The sequence below is a fragment of the Musa acuminata genome, chromosome BXJ3-2, assembly GCF_036884655.1.
Source record: "Musa acuminata AAA Group cultivar baxijiao chromosome BXJ3-2, Cavendish_Baxijiao_AAA, whole genome shotgun sequence".
In the NCBI taxonomy this organism is placed as follows: domain Eukaryota; kingdom Viridiplantae; phylum Streptophyta; class Magnoliopsida; order Zingiberales; family Musaceae; genus Musa; species Musa acuminata.
In genome coordinates this window covers 28,122,376-28,137,027 of record NC_088350.1, presented here as the reverse complement: position 1 = coordinate 28,137,027, position 14,652 = coordinate 28,122,376, and the positions used below count along the sequence as shown (strand labels likewise).

The 14,652-nt window shown below is 40.5% G+C and overlaps 3 protein-coding genes and 1 non-coding gene across 5 annotated transcripts; 1 reads left to right on the top strand and 3 right to left on the bottom strand.

The window, feature by feature from the left end:
- Positions 1-1,171: 1,171 nt before the first annotated feature.
- On the bottom strand, positions 1,172-7,550 carry LOC135631723 (U-box domain-containing protein 44-like). 2 transcript variants are annotated; one of them, XM_065139517.1, is made up of 5 exons: positions 7,256-7,550; positions 4,035-4,584; positions 3,623-3,932; positions 1,651-3,248; positions 1,172-1,544 (listed from the first exon to the last, which is right to left on the bottom strand). In XM_065139517.1, the coding sequence occupies exons 2-4, from the start codon at positions 4,569-4,571 to the stop codon at positions 1,669-1,671; spliced, it is 2,427 nt and encodes an 808-aa protein (XP_064995589.1). In that variant the 5' UTR covers positions 4,572-4,584; positions 7,256-7,550; the 3' UTR covers positions 1,172-1,544; positions 1,651-1,668. The 2 variants fall into 2 exon arrangements, with proteins under 2 accessions (XP_064995589.1, XP_064995588.1); XM_065139516.1 differs by having other exon boundaries at positions 1,259-3,248.
- LOC135631585 (E3 ubiquitin-protein ligase WAV3-like) lies at positions 5,081-6,127 on the bottom strand (the record flags this gene model as incomplete). Its single annotated transcript, XM_065139319.1, has 3 exons — positions 5,081-5,533; positions 5,810-5,879; positions 5,955-6,127. Coding segments are annotated over 3 exons (555 nt in total), but the record flags the coding sequence as incomplete, so codon positions are not given.
- Positions 7,551-8,650: 1,100 nt separating the features above from the next.
- LOC135631951 (uncharacterized) lies at positions 8,651-12,761 on the top strand. The gene is made up of 4 exons (XM_065140122.1): positions 8,651-9,033; positions 9,738-10,517; positions 11,876-11,923; positions 11,995-12,761. Exons 1-4 carry the CDS (start codon positions 8,854-8,856, stop codon positions 12,313-12,315), a joined length of 1,329 nt encoding a protein of 442 aa, XP_064996194.1. The 5' UTR covers positions 8,651-8,853; the 3' UTR covers positions 12,316-12,761.
- Positions 12,762-14,578: 1,817 nt separating this feature from the next.
- TRNAT-CGU (transfer RNA threonine (anticodon CGU)) lies at positions 14,579-14,650 on the bottom strand. The gene has a single exon. It is a non-coding gene; the product is annotated as a tRNA-Thr (tRNA).
- Positions 14,651-14,652: the final 2 nt, after the last annotated feature.

Sequence of the window (14,652 nt, the reverse complement as noted above, 5' to 3'; positions counted from 1 at the left end):
CGGGTGGTGGACTTACTCTTGGGGCCGACATTGGGCGTCACGACGTTGTGCGGTGGTGTCGTCCCGACCTTTACAAGGCGGCGCTGTACTTGGTTGACGTCGTCCTGCCTTTTACGGGGTGGCGCTGTACTTGGACGGTGCCGACATGACTTTTGCGAGACGGCACAGTACTCGGTTGACATCGTCCCAATCTTTGCGGGACGGCATGACACTTGGTTGGCACCGTCCCGGTCTTTGTAGGACGGCACTATACTCAGACGGTGCAGACCCGATTTTTATGAGGTGGCACGATACTCGGTCGGTGCCGTCTCGATCTTTGCGGGACGGCACTATACTCAATCGGTGCTGACCCGATTTTTACGAGGCGGCACGGTACTCGGTCGGCGTCATCCGACCTTTGCGGGACGGTGTTAACCGGGGGGTGGGGTCCGGTGTGTTGACCTTGACGTTGATGTGGCCGCGGATAGTGGTCAAAGGACAGGTTACCAAAATATGCCCTATCAGGTTCAAACCACAAGCTCATTCTTTTTTTATATTTTCAAATAAATAAAATCAAAGTTCCTTTAATAACACCCCCACCCCACCCCCCCCTCCCCTCCCCTCTATACTCTGCCGTTCATCGCTTGCTGCTTGTACGCTCTCCTGGTTGGCTTGCTGATGGCACTCCTCTCCGACTTTGTTGTTGTTCCTCATCCTTATCTTTATCATCATTCTTTGCTCCATCTTCACATCCTTCTCATCTTTTCTCCTTCAATCTATCTTCATCATCGTTCTTTGCTCCATCTTCACATCCTTCTCATCTTTTCTCCTTGGTCGTTCTTTGTTCCATCTTCACATACTTCATCTTCTCTATCTCCTCCACTTCTAGCACTGTGGCATTAGTTGACATACCGTGTGTGTTGATACATAGATTTTTGATACACAGACTTGTATAGGATGTAGGTCTGATATCTGAAAGTACAATTCTCAGTTACATGTATTCTCATGGTTTAATTATAATGAAATGAGAGAAAACTAATATCATCTATTTTTATGAGATCAAGGTGAGCTTTATAATTGGTTGACCCATTGTCATAGCTAGATATAGACAAAGGTTAGTATCAAATGTGTATAGTGAGGCTGGATATGGTTGACTAATTAGAAAACAGGCATCCAACCATAACCCTATTGCTTTTCTAGCATGCCATGAAACCTTTATTGCAAAATACATCATACATAAGCAACCTGCATGCTTACACAACATCTAACTCGACCACACTAGATGACTCTCAGTAAGTCATTTTATATCTCTAACCAATTTGGAATGTGAAACATAATGGACAGAGAGAGACAAACGTACATTCAAAGTCCATATACAACCGAACATTCAATTCTTTCTCTCGGCCATCAGCAGCACATCCTTGGACATAACCGAGAGAAGCTATGCAAATTTCATGCGTCTTTGGCACTTGCTCTACAATCTCTCTCTCTCTCTCTCTCTCTCTCTCTCTCTCTCTCTTTGGAGTCACCAAGTAGGTAATTTGGCCATCAACACCCTTTAAACCCTTTTCACCAAGAAATTGACAAGAAAATGTCATCAAAGTTTTGAGTTCAAAATAGAAATGAAGATACAAATGAGAGTATGAAAATGCGTCTAAATGTGATACAAACCTTTCATCCTTCCACCTCTTATCCCCCTTTTTTTGTGAAAATCCCAGAGAAGTTGGGTAACTTATCCACATGCTTCAGTGCTCGCTCCGCAATTTGCCTCGTCCTATAGTCCCCGTGCCGAAATGCTTCAACTAATGCTGTCCCAACATTCTGATCCCCCGCAATCTCATTAGCTATGTCATCATTCCTCAAAATCCTCTCAACCGCCCACACAGCTTTCTGCCTAAGTATCTCCGTTCGATTGTCACGCAATATATCCAGAATTGGTTTAATCCCATCTGCCTCATCCAACACCGATACTCCTTGGTCGATGTCCCCATCATCATCCAAAAGAGTGCACAATGCTGCTAAAGCAGCCTCAACAACTTTCTCGTTTGTATGATCTAAACAAGCAACCAACTTTTCTACTGCCTTCCCTTCCAACAAACAGAAGCTATGCTTTATTGAACAGAAACCATGATGGACTCGACATAGCCCGGTTATAACTGGTTGCTTGCCTAGACAAGGAAATATGGAACAGAAAAATCGTGGCTCTGGAACGACTGGGACCTGTGTCAGATGTTTTGACTGTTTGGAGAGATTTTGCAGTGACAGTGCCGAAACTCTTTGCACTTTGTCCAGTTCATTCATCTGAAGCAGATCAGTAAAGAGTGAGGCAAGACTGTACTCACGAGCAAGGGCAATGACCTCAGGTTCACCCTCCAGAATATATGTGAGCCTGGAGAGAACCCTAACAAGCCCTTCCAGAAACCGAGTGACAAAGCGCCCCCCACGAGTTATCCCTTGCCTGATACTGACCACTTTGGAAAAGGCTATCTTGAAAGCACCTTCCTCCAGGAGCCTCCTAGTTAAACCAGTGTCACTCTCAGGAAGGTCAGCAAGGAGTCCGATTGCAGCAGCTTGCTCTTCAGAGATCCCATTGTCCTCTGCAATGACATTAATCAAACTGCTGAGCTGGCCACCAGTACTACGCAAAGCATCAGCCAGCTCTTGGCACATGTAGGGAGATATATTTTGCAGAAGTTTTATAGAAGCCATTCGAACATCTTTCTGTGGAGCTTCAACAAACTGAATGAGACTAATGGTAGCACCAGAGCTTTTTATTGCAGCAACTATATTCACAACAGTGGTGGCAGAACTTGTAAGCCCAACAAGCACCTGAAGGAGCTTGCACTCAATAGCAGGTCCAGTGTTATTGATTAGATGAAGGAGATTGTGAACAATGTCTTCAGAAACCAAAGTCCTACGATCTTGGTCAAGAGGAATGGACTCAAAATTAGCACCTGAGGACACAACGTTGGCAAGAATTGTTGCAGATACCTCTTTCATCCTCATGGGTAGTTGGTTGACGCCTACAGTGAAAAGGTACTTGACAAGTGGGGGAAGGATGCCTGCATGAATAAGTATCTTTGCACTGGTCTCATAAGATGAGATCTGATTCAAAGACTTGAGAGCAGCTTCTCTTGCCAGATTACTCCCACTTTTCATGACATCAACTAAAACTGAACCTGCTGTCTGGGCTACAAAGACTTTCACATCATTGCTCAAAACAAGCTCTCCAAGGTAAGAAACCATTGACAGCCGTGTTTCAGGTGACCCTGCAAGGTTTTATATATAAATTTAGAGAGCGAATTGCATTTAGAAGACTTTGGTGTCAGCATATGTAGAAACTGTTTAAGATATCTCCTTTATTTAAAACCACCACCAGAACAAAGAAAAACACAAACCAGCATAAGGAAAAAAAAGAGTAAATAGAAAAAAGGAGCCCACTAGCATGATAAACAATTAGAACAGGACAATTTCTGAGAGAAATAATATGTATTGATAAACAATAGAAAAATAGGAAATTAGGAACATTCAGATAAACATATACTAAAAGAGAAATCACATAAGCACTGTCAAAATAGAGGAAAAGAACAAGGAACGAAACAGGACTAGTAGAGATGGACAATAATTAAGCAGCAGAAAGCACCTTTCAGGAGAAGGGTAAGAAGTGGCTGCAATCTGCCATTTTCAGCCATTTGCCTCACATTGTTCTCACACTTCTCTAGATTTTCTAATGTCTTATCAGCTCTCTCTACAGTCAAGATATTTGTTGATTTACTACTTGCCATCCCAACCAATATAAGAATTGCTCCACTGACTCCACCGATCTTTTCACACAAAGATTCAGATTTTGAAAGCTCATACAATAATGACACAGCTTCTTCTCTCTCTTGGGAATGCTCATGTGACAAAAACTTCACAATCGTTCGGATGTTGTCACCCGCAGCTATAACTTCCTGCAAAACAACATTTTCAAATATTATCAATACAGAAAGAAAGGAAGAAAGACACATCCAGAATCTCCAAAGCATCTGCAAGTCCAACAGACATTAAACAACCTTATTATCATCATCCCCTTCAGCTATGATGCAAAGAGTTTCTAGAGCTTTAAGTCGCACTTTCCTGTTGCCACTCTTCAGCATGCTAGAAATCATTGGTACTAACTCTGCATTATGCACAGCATGCTTGTTGTACCTGCTTTTCTGGCAAATATGTGTGATGTAGTTAAGAGACTGTAAAACATCAATCTCTGAGTTCCCGAGAGACAGTGTTCTACATGCTTTGTCAAGCTGGACAGCTTCATTTCTTTTGGTCCACTCTTCAATAGTGTTCCTCAGAGCAATACTGGGGTTTAAATCAGTACTCTTCAACTCTTCGTGTGTCAACGGACAGGTTGGCCTCCTTCCACTATCCCTGCATTCTTTGAACCATTTCTCTATTGCATCCCGCTCAAAAGTCTGCCCATTCTCTATGGAAACAGGATCTCTCATAACTTGCCTTGTAAGGGGACAAAGAAATGCTTCATATATAGGCTCAGTGTATAGACTGTCACGGAAGCTATCATCTGAATGGCCACCATCCCAACTTTCTGCCATCTCTTCCAGAAATCTAACCAATTGATACAAATTTAGCAGCTTCAGAGGTTAGAAACAAAACAGTAAGACATTAAAAAAAAGGAAATTACTAAGTTATGAAATAATATGGATCAGTGGTATCAGGACAATAATTGCATTCAAGAATCTAAATACCAATGGCACAGCAATCTGTCACATTTTCTGTGCCAGACAAAACAGGCTAAAAATAGGGCTGATCATATTATAGAAGAGGTGGCTGAAGGCGCAATACAGGTAGGCCAAGCACAACCTAGCATGAAACTGCCTGAACCAACTGAAACTATAATTCTTGATTGATTTTGTCATTTTTTAAATTCAAGGTTGTTGAAAAACTACATGCCTACACGACATACCAAATCCTTGCAATAATAAGAAAAAGGATTAAGGTTCATTTTAGTCCATGTGATTTTGACCATGGATCTCTTAAACCCTTATGGTTTACTCGTGTCTAAAATAATTTCTATATTTTAAAAAACGTAGCATATAAGCCCTTCCCCTCAAGTTTGAGTTAACATACGTTAGAGTATGCTTACGTGGCATGTTGACTCATAATAAATTATTAATATAATGACACATATAATTTAAGTTTAAAAAAATGAAAATAGATGGATTTGAAAACGTGGACCGGCTGTCTAATCAATTTCCTTCAAAACGAACCTTTCCACGATCTGGCGAACGGTGCGATGGCCTTGCCTCGACATCTGTCGTAGAGGGAGGAGCCTCTTAGCACTTGTGGCAGCCGAACAGGCCACAATGGAGAGCCGATCCCCCAGGCCCAAAGAGGAAACCACTAGCCGCATTGCACGCTTCAACATCCGGAGCTTCTCCCCTGTCATCAAATCAATCGGGGCACAGAGAGGGGCGAAGGATCCTATCGATGGCTCTTTCACCTTGAGAGCCACCTTGTAGCTTCGGTGCCTCTGCTCTTCCGAGAGCAGGGCCGCCTACAGCATCACGCTCACAAGGATGCCACTAGCCCTGGACCTCGGTGTCGACCGACGAAGGACTTCTCCGTCAGTGCAGCTAGTAGATCGGGTGCGAGGGGCCGTAAGGAGCCCATAGAACTCGTCCTCTCGTTCCACGTCCTACGTCTCCTCATCATTGCTGTAAGCTTCCTCATCCTTGTCCTCATTGGCTGCTTCTGGTATATGATTGAACCGCACACCTCCTCCCTAGTTGGGCTTCGACACTAGTAGCAACGACTCGTCGTTGTCATAAACCTCAGCAGCAATAGCAACGACAGCGATGACAGCCACTCTGTTCACCCCTAGCTGTTGTTCCCCGCCTTTGCTGATGTTTCAGCTACCAACGTTGGTAGTTCTCCTATTCAGGTTTCGGTTCTCCGTCTCTCCCGCCGCCCCTTACTCGACAACTGGTGTATCGTCTTCTCGACGACGGAGCACGAAGAGGAAGGGCGCGTGGCACCAGGAGGCGAAGCAGATGGGGCAAGCAAGGCTGGCGTGGCTCATCACGTGGGCAATTATACAGGGAAAGTGGAAGGCGTGGGAGCACTCCGCCGTGACAACTGGTCCACGTTTTCAAATCGACCTATTATCAGTTTTTTTTAACTTAAATTACATGTGTCATTATATCAATAGTTTATTGTGAGTTAGCATGCCACGTAGGCAGACTCTAACGTCTGTTAACTCAGACTTGACGGAAAGGATTTATATGTTACATTTTTAAAAATGTAGAGGTTATTTAAACACGAGTAAACCATAAGAGCTTAAAAGGTTTATGACCAAAACCACATGGGCTAAAACGGACCTTAACCTTAAGAAAAAAGATTTATACATATTCAATGGGGAGCAATAGCCTCAATCCAATCAATGACCTGAATACATAAAACTAGATCTTGCCAATAAAGATGCTACAAGAGCTTATTTCATCATGACCTGTTGTCATAGTTCAATTGATTGAAGTAAAAATTCAACTCGCAAGAAGACCAAGTTCAACCTCGTTGCAAAGTAGGAGCAAAAGTAAGAATTGGCTAGACCAAAATATTATCATCAATAAGCATATGTAACAAGGTTATAAGGTTGACGTATAACAAGGTTATAAGGTTTACTCCCCACCATAGAGGTTAACAGTTATAAATAAGAAAAATTAGCTACGAGACAAAACATTAGGTTATACAAAGTCAAGAGCTGCATAGAACTTCCCCTTGCAAGTTTTTCGACCAATCATTTACTTAAAACAGTTATCGAAATTTAATCAAATATGTACGTTGTTGAGAATTTTGATGATAACTAGGTTGAGCTTAATCAAATATGCATTTTGTTGTGTATATAAATCCACTATTAGACCTATTCTATCTTCAGGATTATGGCTTTATCTTCGCAAAGGATCGTATAAACCTCTGGCGACAAAATAAATCTGTATTTTCCCTAAGCAAAGATAACCGTCCGATACATGCAACATGAAATAACTATGTCCACAATGAAACAAGCAAAATTAGCAGAGATGAGGGGAGCACCCCAGCCAAACGTGCCAATGTCTCGACAGTGCCAAAACCAACCATGTCGATGATCATGAAAAAGATCTAATCTTGTCAATCTTCACCCGTAATTGGTCTTCCTAGAGTCTAACGAAGTTAAATTTTGATCATTTCACCGACGCAGGGTCTGGAAGATCTACCGACACTAATTAGGCATAGAAATCCATACCGTATTTGGAACTCTTCCTGGGGATCTTTACACGGACAAGAACCCTAATTTTCCGCCTCTGCGGGTGCCGCCAGGGCCCATGTCTGGCTCGGGCTCGACGCTCTCCGCCCGGCGCCGCGAGGGGGCCCAGAGGGGGATCGGAGAGAGGGAGGACGGATCGAGGGATGAGAAGAAAGAGAAGGGAAGAAGAGTGAGGAGAGGTTTGACTCCTCGTCGAGTCGTGGGGCGGTCGATAGGTTGGAGCTTTCGGGGCTTGAGGAGGGGAATGGGCAGTGAAGACGAGAAGCGATGCGTAGGCGCGGGGTGTGAAAAGGAATAAGAAGGTAGCAGTTACCGCGTGGAGACTTGGGAACGATGTCAACCTGGCGAGTCGGACGTGAACGACTTAGACCAAGACTCGTGCCACAAAAATATTTTAGTGATCAATAAAATAATGCTATTTGAATTTTCTTTCGCAACAAATAGGATGAGATTTCGCTGGAATGAAGTAAATATTATTTGACTAGTATTTTAGAAATTTATTCCTTTTCTATTGTCGGCAAAGAAGGATAGAGAAAAACAAATTCATCATCTAATTTTCATATGCAGTTTATTAGTATAAAAATCCTTTGAAATTTAAAAAAAATAAAATTGACAAAAAATTATTTTTTTGTATATAAATATTCTAAAAAACAATATTAGAAAACAAAATCATGCTTGATCGTGATTAATCAAAGTCTCCGTCTCCATCCTAATCACTTAAAGATTTATTTTTTTCATTCTAATGGCATTTATATCGGATGGATCGGATAATCAAAATCTATTCTAATAATATAAAACTTTTTTATGTACTTTTTTTTTATTTGAAAGTGCTTTAGTAAAGAACTATGCATATGCCATCTTTCAACAGTGAGCTGGCGGGGGCAGAGATGTTTCACTGCTTTTTCCTTTGCTTTTCACCGAATTTATAATTATAATTATATATATATATATATGACTTATTTATTGAGGAATATATATATATATATATATATATATATCGTGAACGATATTTTTTATATGATGCTAATACATGTTCGGTGTATGTACAAGAAATCGTCATTGGACCGTGATTTATAATCTTCAAAAAATCAAAAAAAGAATTAAGTACATTAGATTGCGAGGAAAATGATGGATTGATGTGGATGAAGCTTACATGCCCATAAACGTGACGTCTGATCGAACCCGAATCTGACCCATTGCCAACCGTGCAAAGGTGGATGAGTCCAGGAGCAAGTCCGAATCTTAACGCCATCCCAACCGTTGCTTGACACGCGTGCCGTGTTCGTTCTTGCAGCCTGAGATGCACTCCAGTTAAGTCACGAAACAACCAACTCACCCCTTTTTCTCTCGCTCTTTGGTGCGAACACTTTTCAGGTGGTGGAAGCGGTCATATTCCTTTCGGCCAGTTGTATCCATCGCCTCTCCTTCCTCCATCAGATCCGCTTCTTCTCCTTCCTCCTCCTTCTCCTCGTTCTCCGTCTCCCTTCTTAGTTGGTGGGAGTTTTGGATCCTTCGGGTACAAGCCGGCGACCAAAAAGAGTCGCTTTGGGAGCGAACGCGGGCGGGGAGGGAGCGAGATGTCGTGCTCGTCGTCGTCGGCGTCGGAGGAGGACGAGGGCGTGGATGCCTACAGGAAAGGGGGGTACCACGCCGTCAGGGTCGGCGATCAATTCGCCGGCGGGCGGTACATCGCCCAGCGGAAGCTCGGGTGGGGCCATTTCTCCACCGTCTGGCTCGCCTACGACACCCGATCCCAGGTGCTCGATCGCACTCCCGCATCTCTCTTTCCTTCTCCGTGATGTTTTCCCCGGGTTGGCGATGGTTTGAGGAAAGATCGTGCCTTTAGCCGCCAGTTACTCCGTTTGATGTCAATTCTCTTCTAAAGATCGCGACCTTGCGTAGATCTTTGCCAATTATCTGCTAAATCTCTCATATTTTTGTTCCAGTCTTCGATTTAACTCGATTTTCCGACCTTTCTTCGATTTGATCTTTTTTGCACTGAATTCAATTGAAGAATATTTCATATTGATTGAAGAATTATTAAGACGAGGGTGCCTTTATTTCTTGTACTTTCTTTTTAACGCATTTTATGTTCAAGATTGTACGGCTGAATGATTATTGCCGTGAATGGAAAAGCATTGATGATGTTTCATTCATTCTCCACACTTTCTACGTTGTGCTCGATAGTCTCACTGTTTATGGGATTCTTTTCCCCTTAAAGCATTCGACAGTGGTGTTACTGAACCCTGTTTTTTTTCCCAAGAATTGCATACTAACTTTAATCTTGGTGATTAACATCATCTATTAATTTTATTTCTTGTTTGCCTCATATTCTCGATCGTATAATTATCGCTATCCATTCTTGCTGCCTTCTTGTCCTGTGCAGATCGGTATTTTTTCTCTTCTTGGTACATTTTTTTATTTTTCTTCCGAATTCACGTTCAGTTATTTTGTTCTGCAGAATTTTGTTGCTCTCAAAATCCAAAAGAGTGCACCGGAGTTCGCTCAAGCTGCCATCCATGAGATTGAGCTGCTTTCAGCAATTGCCGAAGGAGATGCCTCAAATTCCAAGTGCATCGTCCGATTGCTTGACCACTTCAAGCATGTTGGACCAAATGGACAGCATCTTTGCCTGGTAATCGAGTTCCTTGGCGATAGCCTACTTCGGCTTGTCAAGTACAACCGCTATAAAGGCATTGGGTTGGATAGAGTGAGAAACATATGCAGGTCTATCTTGGTTGGTCTTGATTATTTGCACCGGGAAGTTGGCATCATTCACACAGATTTGAAACTGGAGAATGTTCTTCTTGTTTCCACTATTGATCCTTCGAAGGATCCAGTCAGGTCTGGGTTCACCCCAATCCTAGAGAGGCCCGAGGGCAACCCAAATGGGGGAACGGTGGTCAATATGATTGAGAAGAGGCTGAAGAAAAAGGCAAAGAGGGCAAGGGCAAGAATCGCTGAGAGGAGAGCATCAGATCCACTGGTTTTGCAGCAGGAAAGGAGCTTAGAAGGGATTGATCTGGGATGCAAAATTGTGGATTTTGGGAATGCTTGTTGGTGCGATAAACAGTTAACTGATGATATCCAGACAAGGCAATATAGGTCACCTGAGGTCATTCTTGGTGCTGGTTACTCATTTTCCACAGATATGTGGTCTTTTGCTTGCATGGCTTTTGAGCTTGCCACTGGAGATATGTTATTTACTCCTAAAATTGGCCAAGGATATAGTGAAGATGAGGTATGGCTCCTACCTGTATATAAGCAAGAATACTTACTTTTTTACTTCGAAAATTGGGTAAACAAAGGAAGCACTGATCTAAATTGACATTGTTGCTTAGAAATTTAGCTGACGCCTGAACATATGTTTGTACACATTCTTCCAGCATTATTCTGGATTATATGGACAAAAGAACAAATAAAACCTGGTTGAAGGTCACACTTGACTTCAATTAAAAGTGTTTGGCAGATGTTGTTGAGAGTTCTATATGAGATGGCTTCAGCCTTAAAAGATTAAATTCATCCCTGTTAATGGAAAATATTGTATTTTCCAAGATGTTGAAACAATATTTTGAAATGAGTTTTAGTTTGAAACATGTGAAGTGGACAGAATACTGATGCATTGTACCGAAGCTGTGTATAGAATTGGAGATTGAAGCTTTAGTAAGCAAGATATAATTTGGAACTTGGTAGAGAGAGCAGAAAGGGGAAGTAGATTATATTAGTTTGGTTTCACTATATACATAATAGTGACTAACAGAGAGAAAATGGTGGAAGATGTTAAATTAATTAGTCTATTGAAATTCCAATAGAACAGGCTTTGATATATTTTGCATTCTTGGTAAGGCAGACTGGAATGCAATACTGGTGCTTTTCCAACAGCATATGTCTATGTAACTTTTCTAACATCAATTGTGTGTGTGTGTGTGTGTGTGTGTGTGTGTATTCACTTTATTTCATGTTTATGTGTCAAAAATGATCATCTTGAAAGTAGAAGTTATTCTTCCCTGATTGGTATCAGCATTAACATGTATCCTTCTTTCATAATGTTTAATCAAAAGCATCTTGGAATGTATAAGAATGTATTTTTATTGTTTCTTTTGCAAAAATGTGGTGTTGGTTATTTTTATGTAAAAATGGTAGAGATGCAGATTCCAAAAACTTGGACTTATAGTCATCCAACTCTAGTCAGGAACTACTGCTGATCGTGTAATTTAGCGGTATTCATTTATTACAAATTAATCTTAAAATGTGTAACTTGCATCACTTACCCAATGCGAACTTTATGGATTTTTCTCCAAAGCATTATTCTAGTTTGGATCCTGGTTCTTACATCTTTGCTTGTTAGCAACTATTCTTTTATTTTCTTCTTTGCTCGTTGTCTTGCATTAGTTATTTTTCTTTAATTAAATCATCAACTTCTGAATTTGTATGATAAATGTGTGAAATAGTTAGAACTAATTAATAAGCTCCAAATGTTCTTTTGATATCAAGACGTGTATTTGCAAGCTCCAGCCTGTGATTGTTTTGTTTCATCTGAAAATAATTTCAACTTCTGTTATGAATTATTTTTCACTAAACAACTTGGCTCTTTTTCAGGATCACTTGGCTTTAATGATGGAGCTCCTTGGAAAGATGCCCAAAAAGGTGAGAACTGGTTTTTGTTATTGTAACTCGCTTAATGCATGATAATAAGTAGCTTTCACGCTGCTCTTCAGATTGCTACTACTGGATCCCGATCAAAGGACTACTTTGACAGGTATGGAGACCTGAAGAGGATACGAAGGCTGAAATTCTGGCCTCTGGATCGGTTGCTTGTTGAGAAATACAAATTTTCTGAGGCCATTGCCCATGAATTTGTGGAGTTTCTATGCCCTCTATTTGACTTTGCTCCAGAGAAGCGACCAACGGCGGCACAGTGTCTGCAACATCCATGGCTTAAGGTCAGAGATGCAAAATCTGGTGGTGAAAATAATGAAGCTGGTATGGAAAAGCTGGAGACTGGTATGAGTAAGCTTAAAGTTCAGGTGGGGAAGTGAGAAGCTTCAGCTACATACCGTCCTCTGGTATCGTCTTCTCAAGTAATTGTTATGTCTATTCCTTTATACAAGTGGTATCTTCAATCATGATCGGATCATCGGTGATATATTTGGAGAAAGCAGCTTCAACAAAGTAACACGGGGATAACAGACAACGCCGCCATCAGATGTGTAATGTGCAAAATTTATGTTTTTTCTATTTTTGTAAGTGGTTATATATTAATTGATAAAAGGGAAGGAATAAGGAGGGGAGGGCCTTGCATGTCTTTATGCATTACAGGCTAACCTTTGAGAGTACATTACCTGTATTTTTTTTTTTCCTCGACCTTAAAGTTGAGCCTTGATGAACTTTTAGGTCAGGATTCATTTTGAGAAACTGTGGTGTGGTGTGGGATTTACTCGTGTAATTTGATCGGTTAATTTATTTGCTTACAAGTTTATGACAATTCAAAGTTTGCATATGGTTCATGGGCATATACAGCCTTTCATCTGAAATTACAAACATTTGTCACAGTGGTGAAAGGTTTTCCTTACGTAGATAGAGGTGATGGATCTTTCATTCTTTAATCTTGAATGGCATGCAACAAAGTTGTCCTTTTTAATTTTGTCATTTTAATGCTTCACAAAGATAGAGATTTCAATCTCAACTTTCCACATGCTTGTTTATAGGCTTTTAACCACTCTTGATGGCTGATCATTAAGAAGCAAATCTAGCAAGAATGATGGCAATACTTCCACAAAACATGAAATGAGTGTCTTCTCTGGCTTGAAGCATTTTGGTATCTTTAAGAATTCCAGCTCATGACAGAGATATCTCAAGAAAAGTTCACACTCTTGTGGAAAGCCCTGATATGGGCTGAGCTATCAACCTTGCTTGCCTTGATGAGCATATAACAATCTGCTTCATGTCATTTCTCCACATCTTTGCTTAATATCGGATGCAGCATTTTACAAATTTATCTTGTTCTAAATGAAATCCGAGAAATATTCACTCTAACGAGGACAAGACACGTGGCAGCTGAGTCAGATCGAGATGGTTAGGGATCTGATTAACAAATGAGCCATCAGTCCAATATAAAATGGATTTAGCATTTTACAAATTTATCTTGTTCTAAATAAAATTCAAAAAATATTCACCCTAACACATGACAGGTGGGTCAGATCGAGATGGTTAGTGACCTCATTAACGATTGAGATATATATGTCTAATATAAAATGCTAATAGAATATTTCGTCAATTAGAATGATCTTTTCAATTGTATCAATTATAAAAACACTTATTAGATCATAATAATATAAGTTGGTTATTGTTATACAATCATTTCATTAATAACTTACTATCGGAGGAAGCACATCGAGAACCTCACTCAATCTCAATCTTTGAACAAGTTGATACTAGATCTAGCTTGCAAGATCAAGGATATCGATGTTAGTTATTGTTTTATTTAAGACTATTACTTTTTATTTTGTTACTAACTTATCATAAGACTGATCACATGTGGAATCTTACTCGTCCTCGTTCTCTGTGTAGGTTGGACGCTAAATCAGAGACCTCTCGGTGCTATGCATGCATGCTCAAATTAAATCGAGCTAATCTAGTCACTATCGATATTTTGCATAATACCATGCATATACTATGATCATAGATTAGGTCACTAGAGATATCAGATCGTGATTTAATTCAGATAGGTATTGGAATTTTGATTCTTTTTTTTCTTATTTTGCCCTTGCCGTGTGATCCCATTTGATTAGACTGACTTGATAAGGGATAGTATATAAGGGAATAGCGAATTATGCAGAACTCAATCAAGGGAAAAAAAAGGTGCATACCAATCACTGAACCAAAGGAGGGAGGCTAACTTTCAAGAAATATTTTGCCACTCGAGAGAGAGATGAAATATTTTTCCCAAAATAAAAAATAAAAAAATAATAGTCACTATCGATATTTTGCATAATACCATGCATATACTATGATCATAGATTAGGTCACTAGAGATATCAGATCGTGATTTAATTCAGATAGGTATTGGAATTTTGATTCTTTTTTTTCTTATTTTGCCCTTGCCTTGTGATTCCATTTGATTAGACTGACTTGATAAGGGATAGTATATAAGGGAATAGCGAATTATGCAGAACTCAATCAAGGGAAAAAAAAGGTGCATACCAATCACTGAACCAAAGGAGGGAGGCTAACTTTCAAGAAATATTTTGCCACGGGAGAGAGAGTTGAAATATTTTCCCCAAAATAAAAAATAAAAAATAAAGCTCCCGGCGAGGATCGAACTCGCGACCTTTCGCTTACGAAGCGAACGCACTACCACTATGCTACGGAAGCGA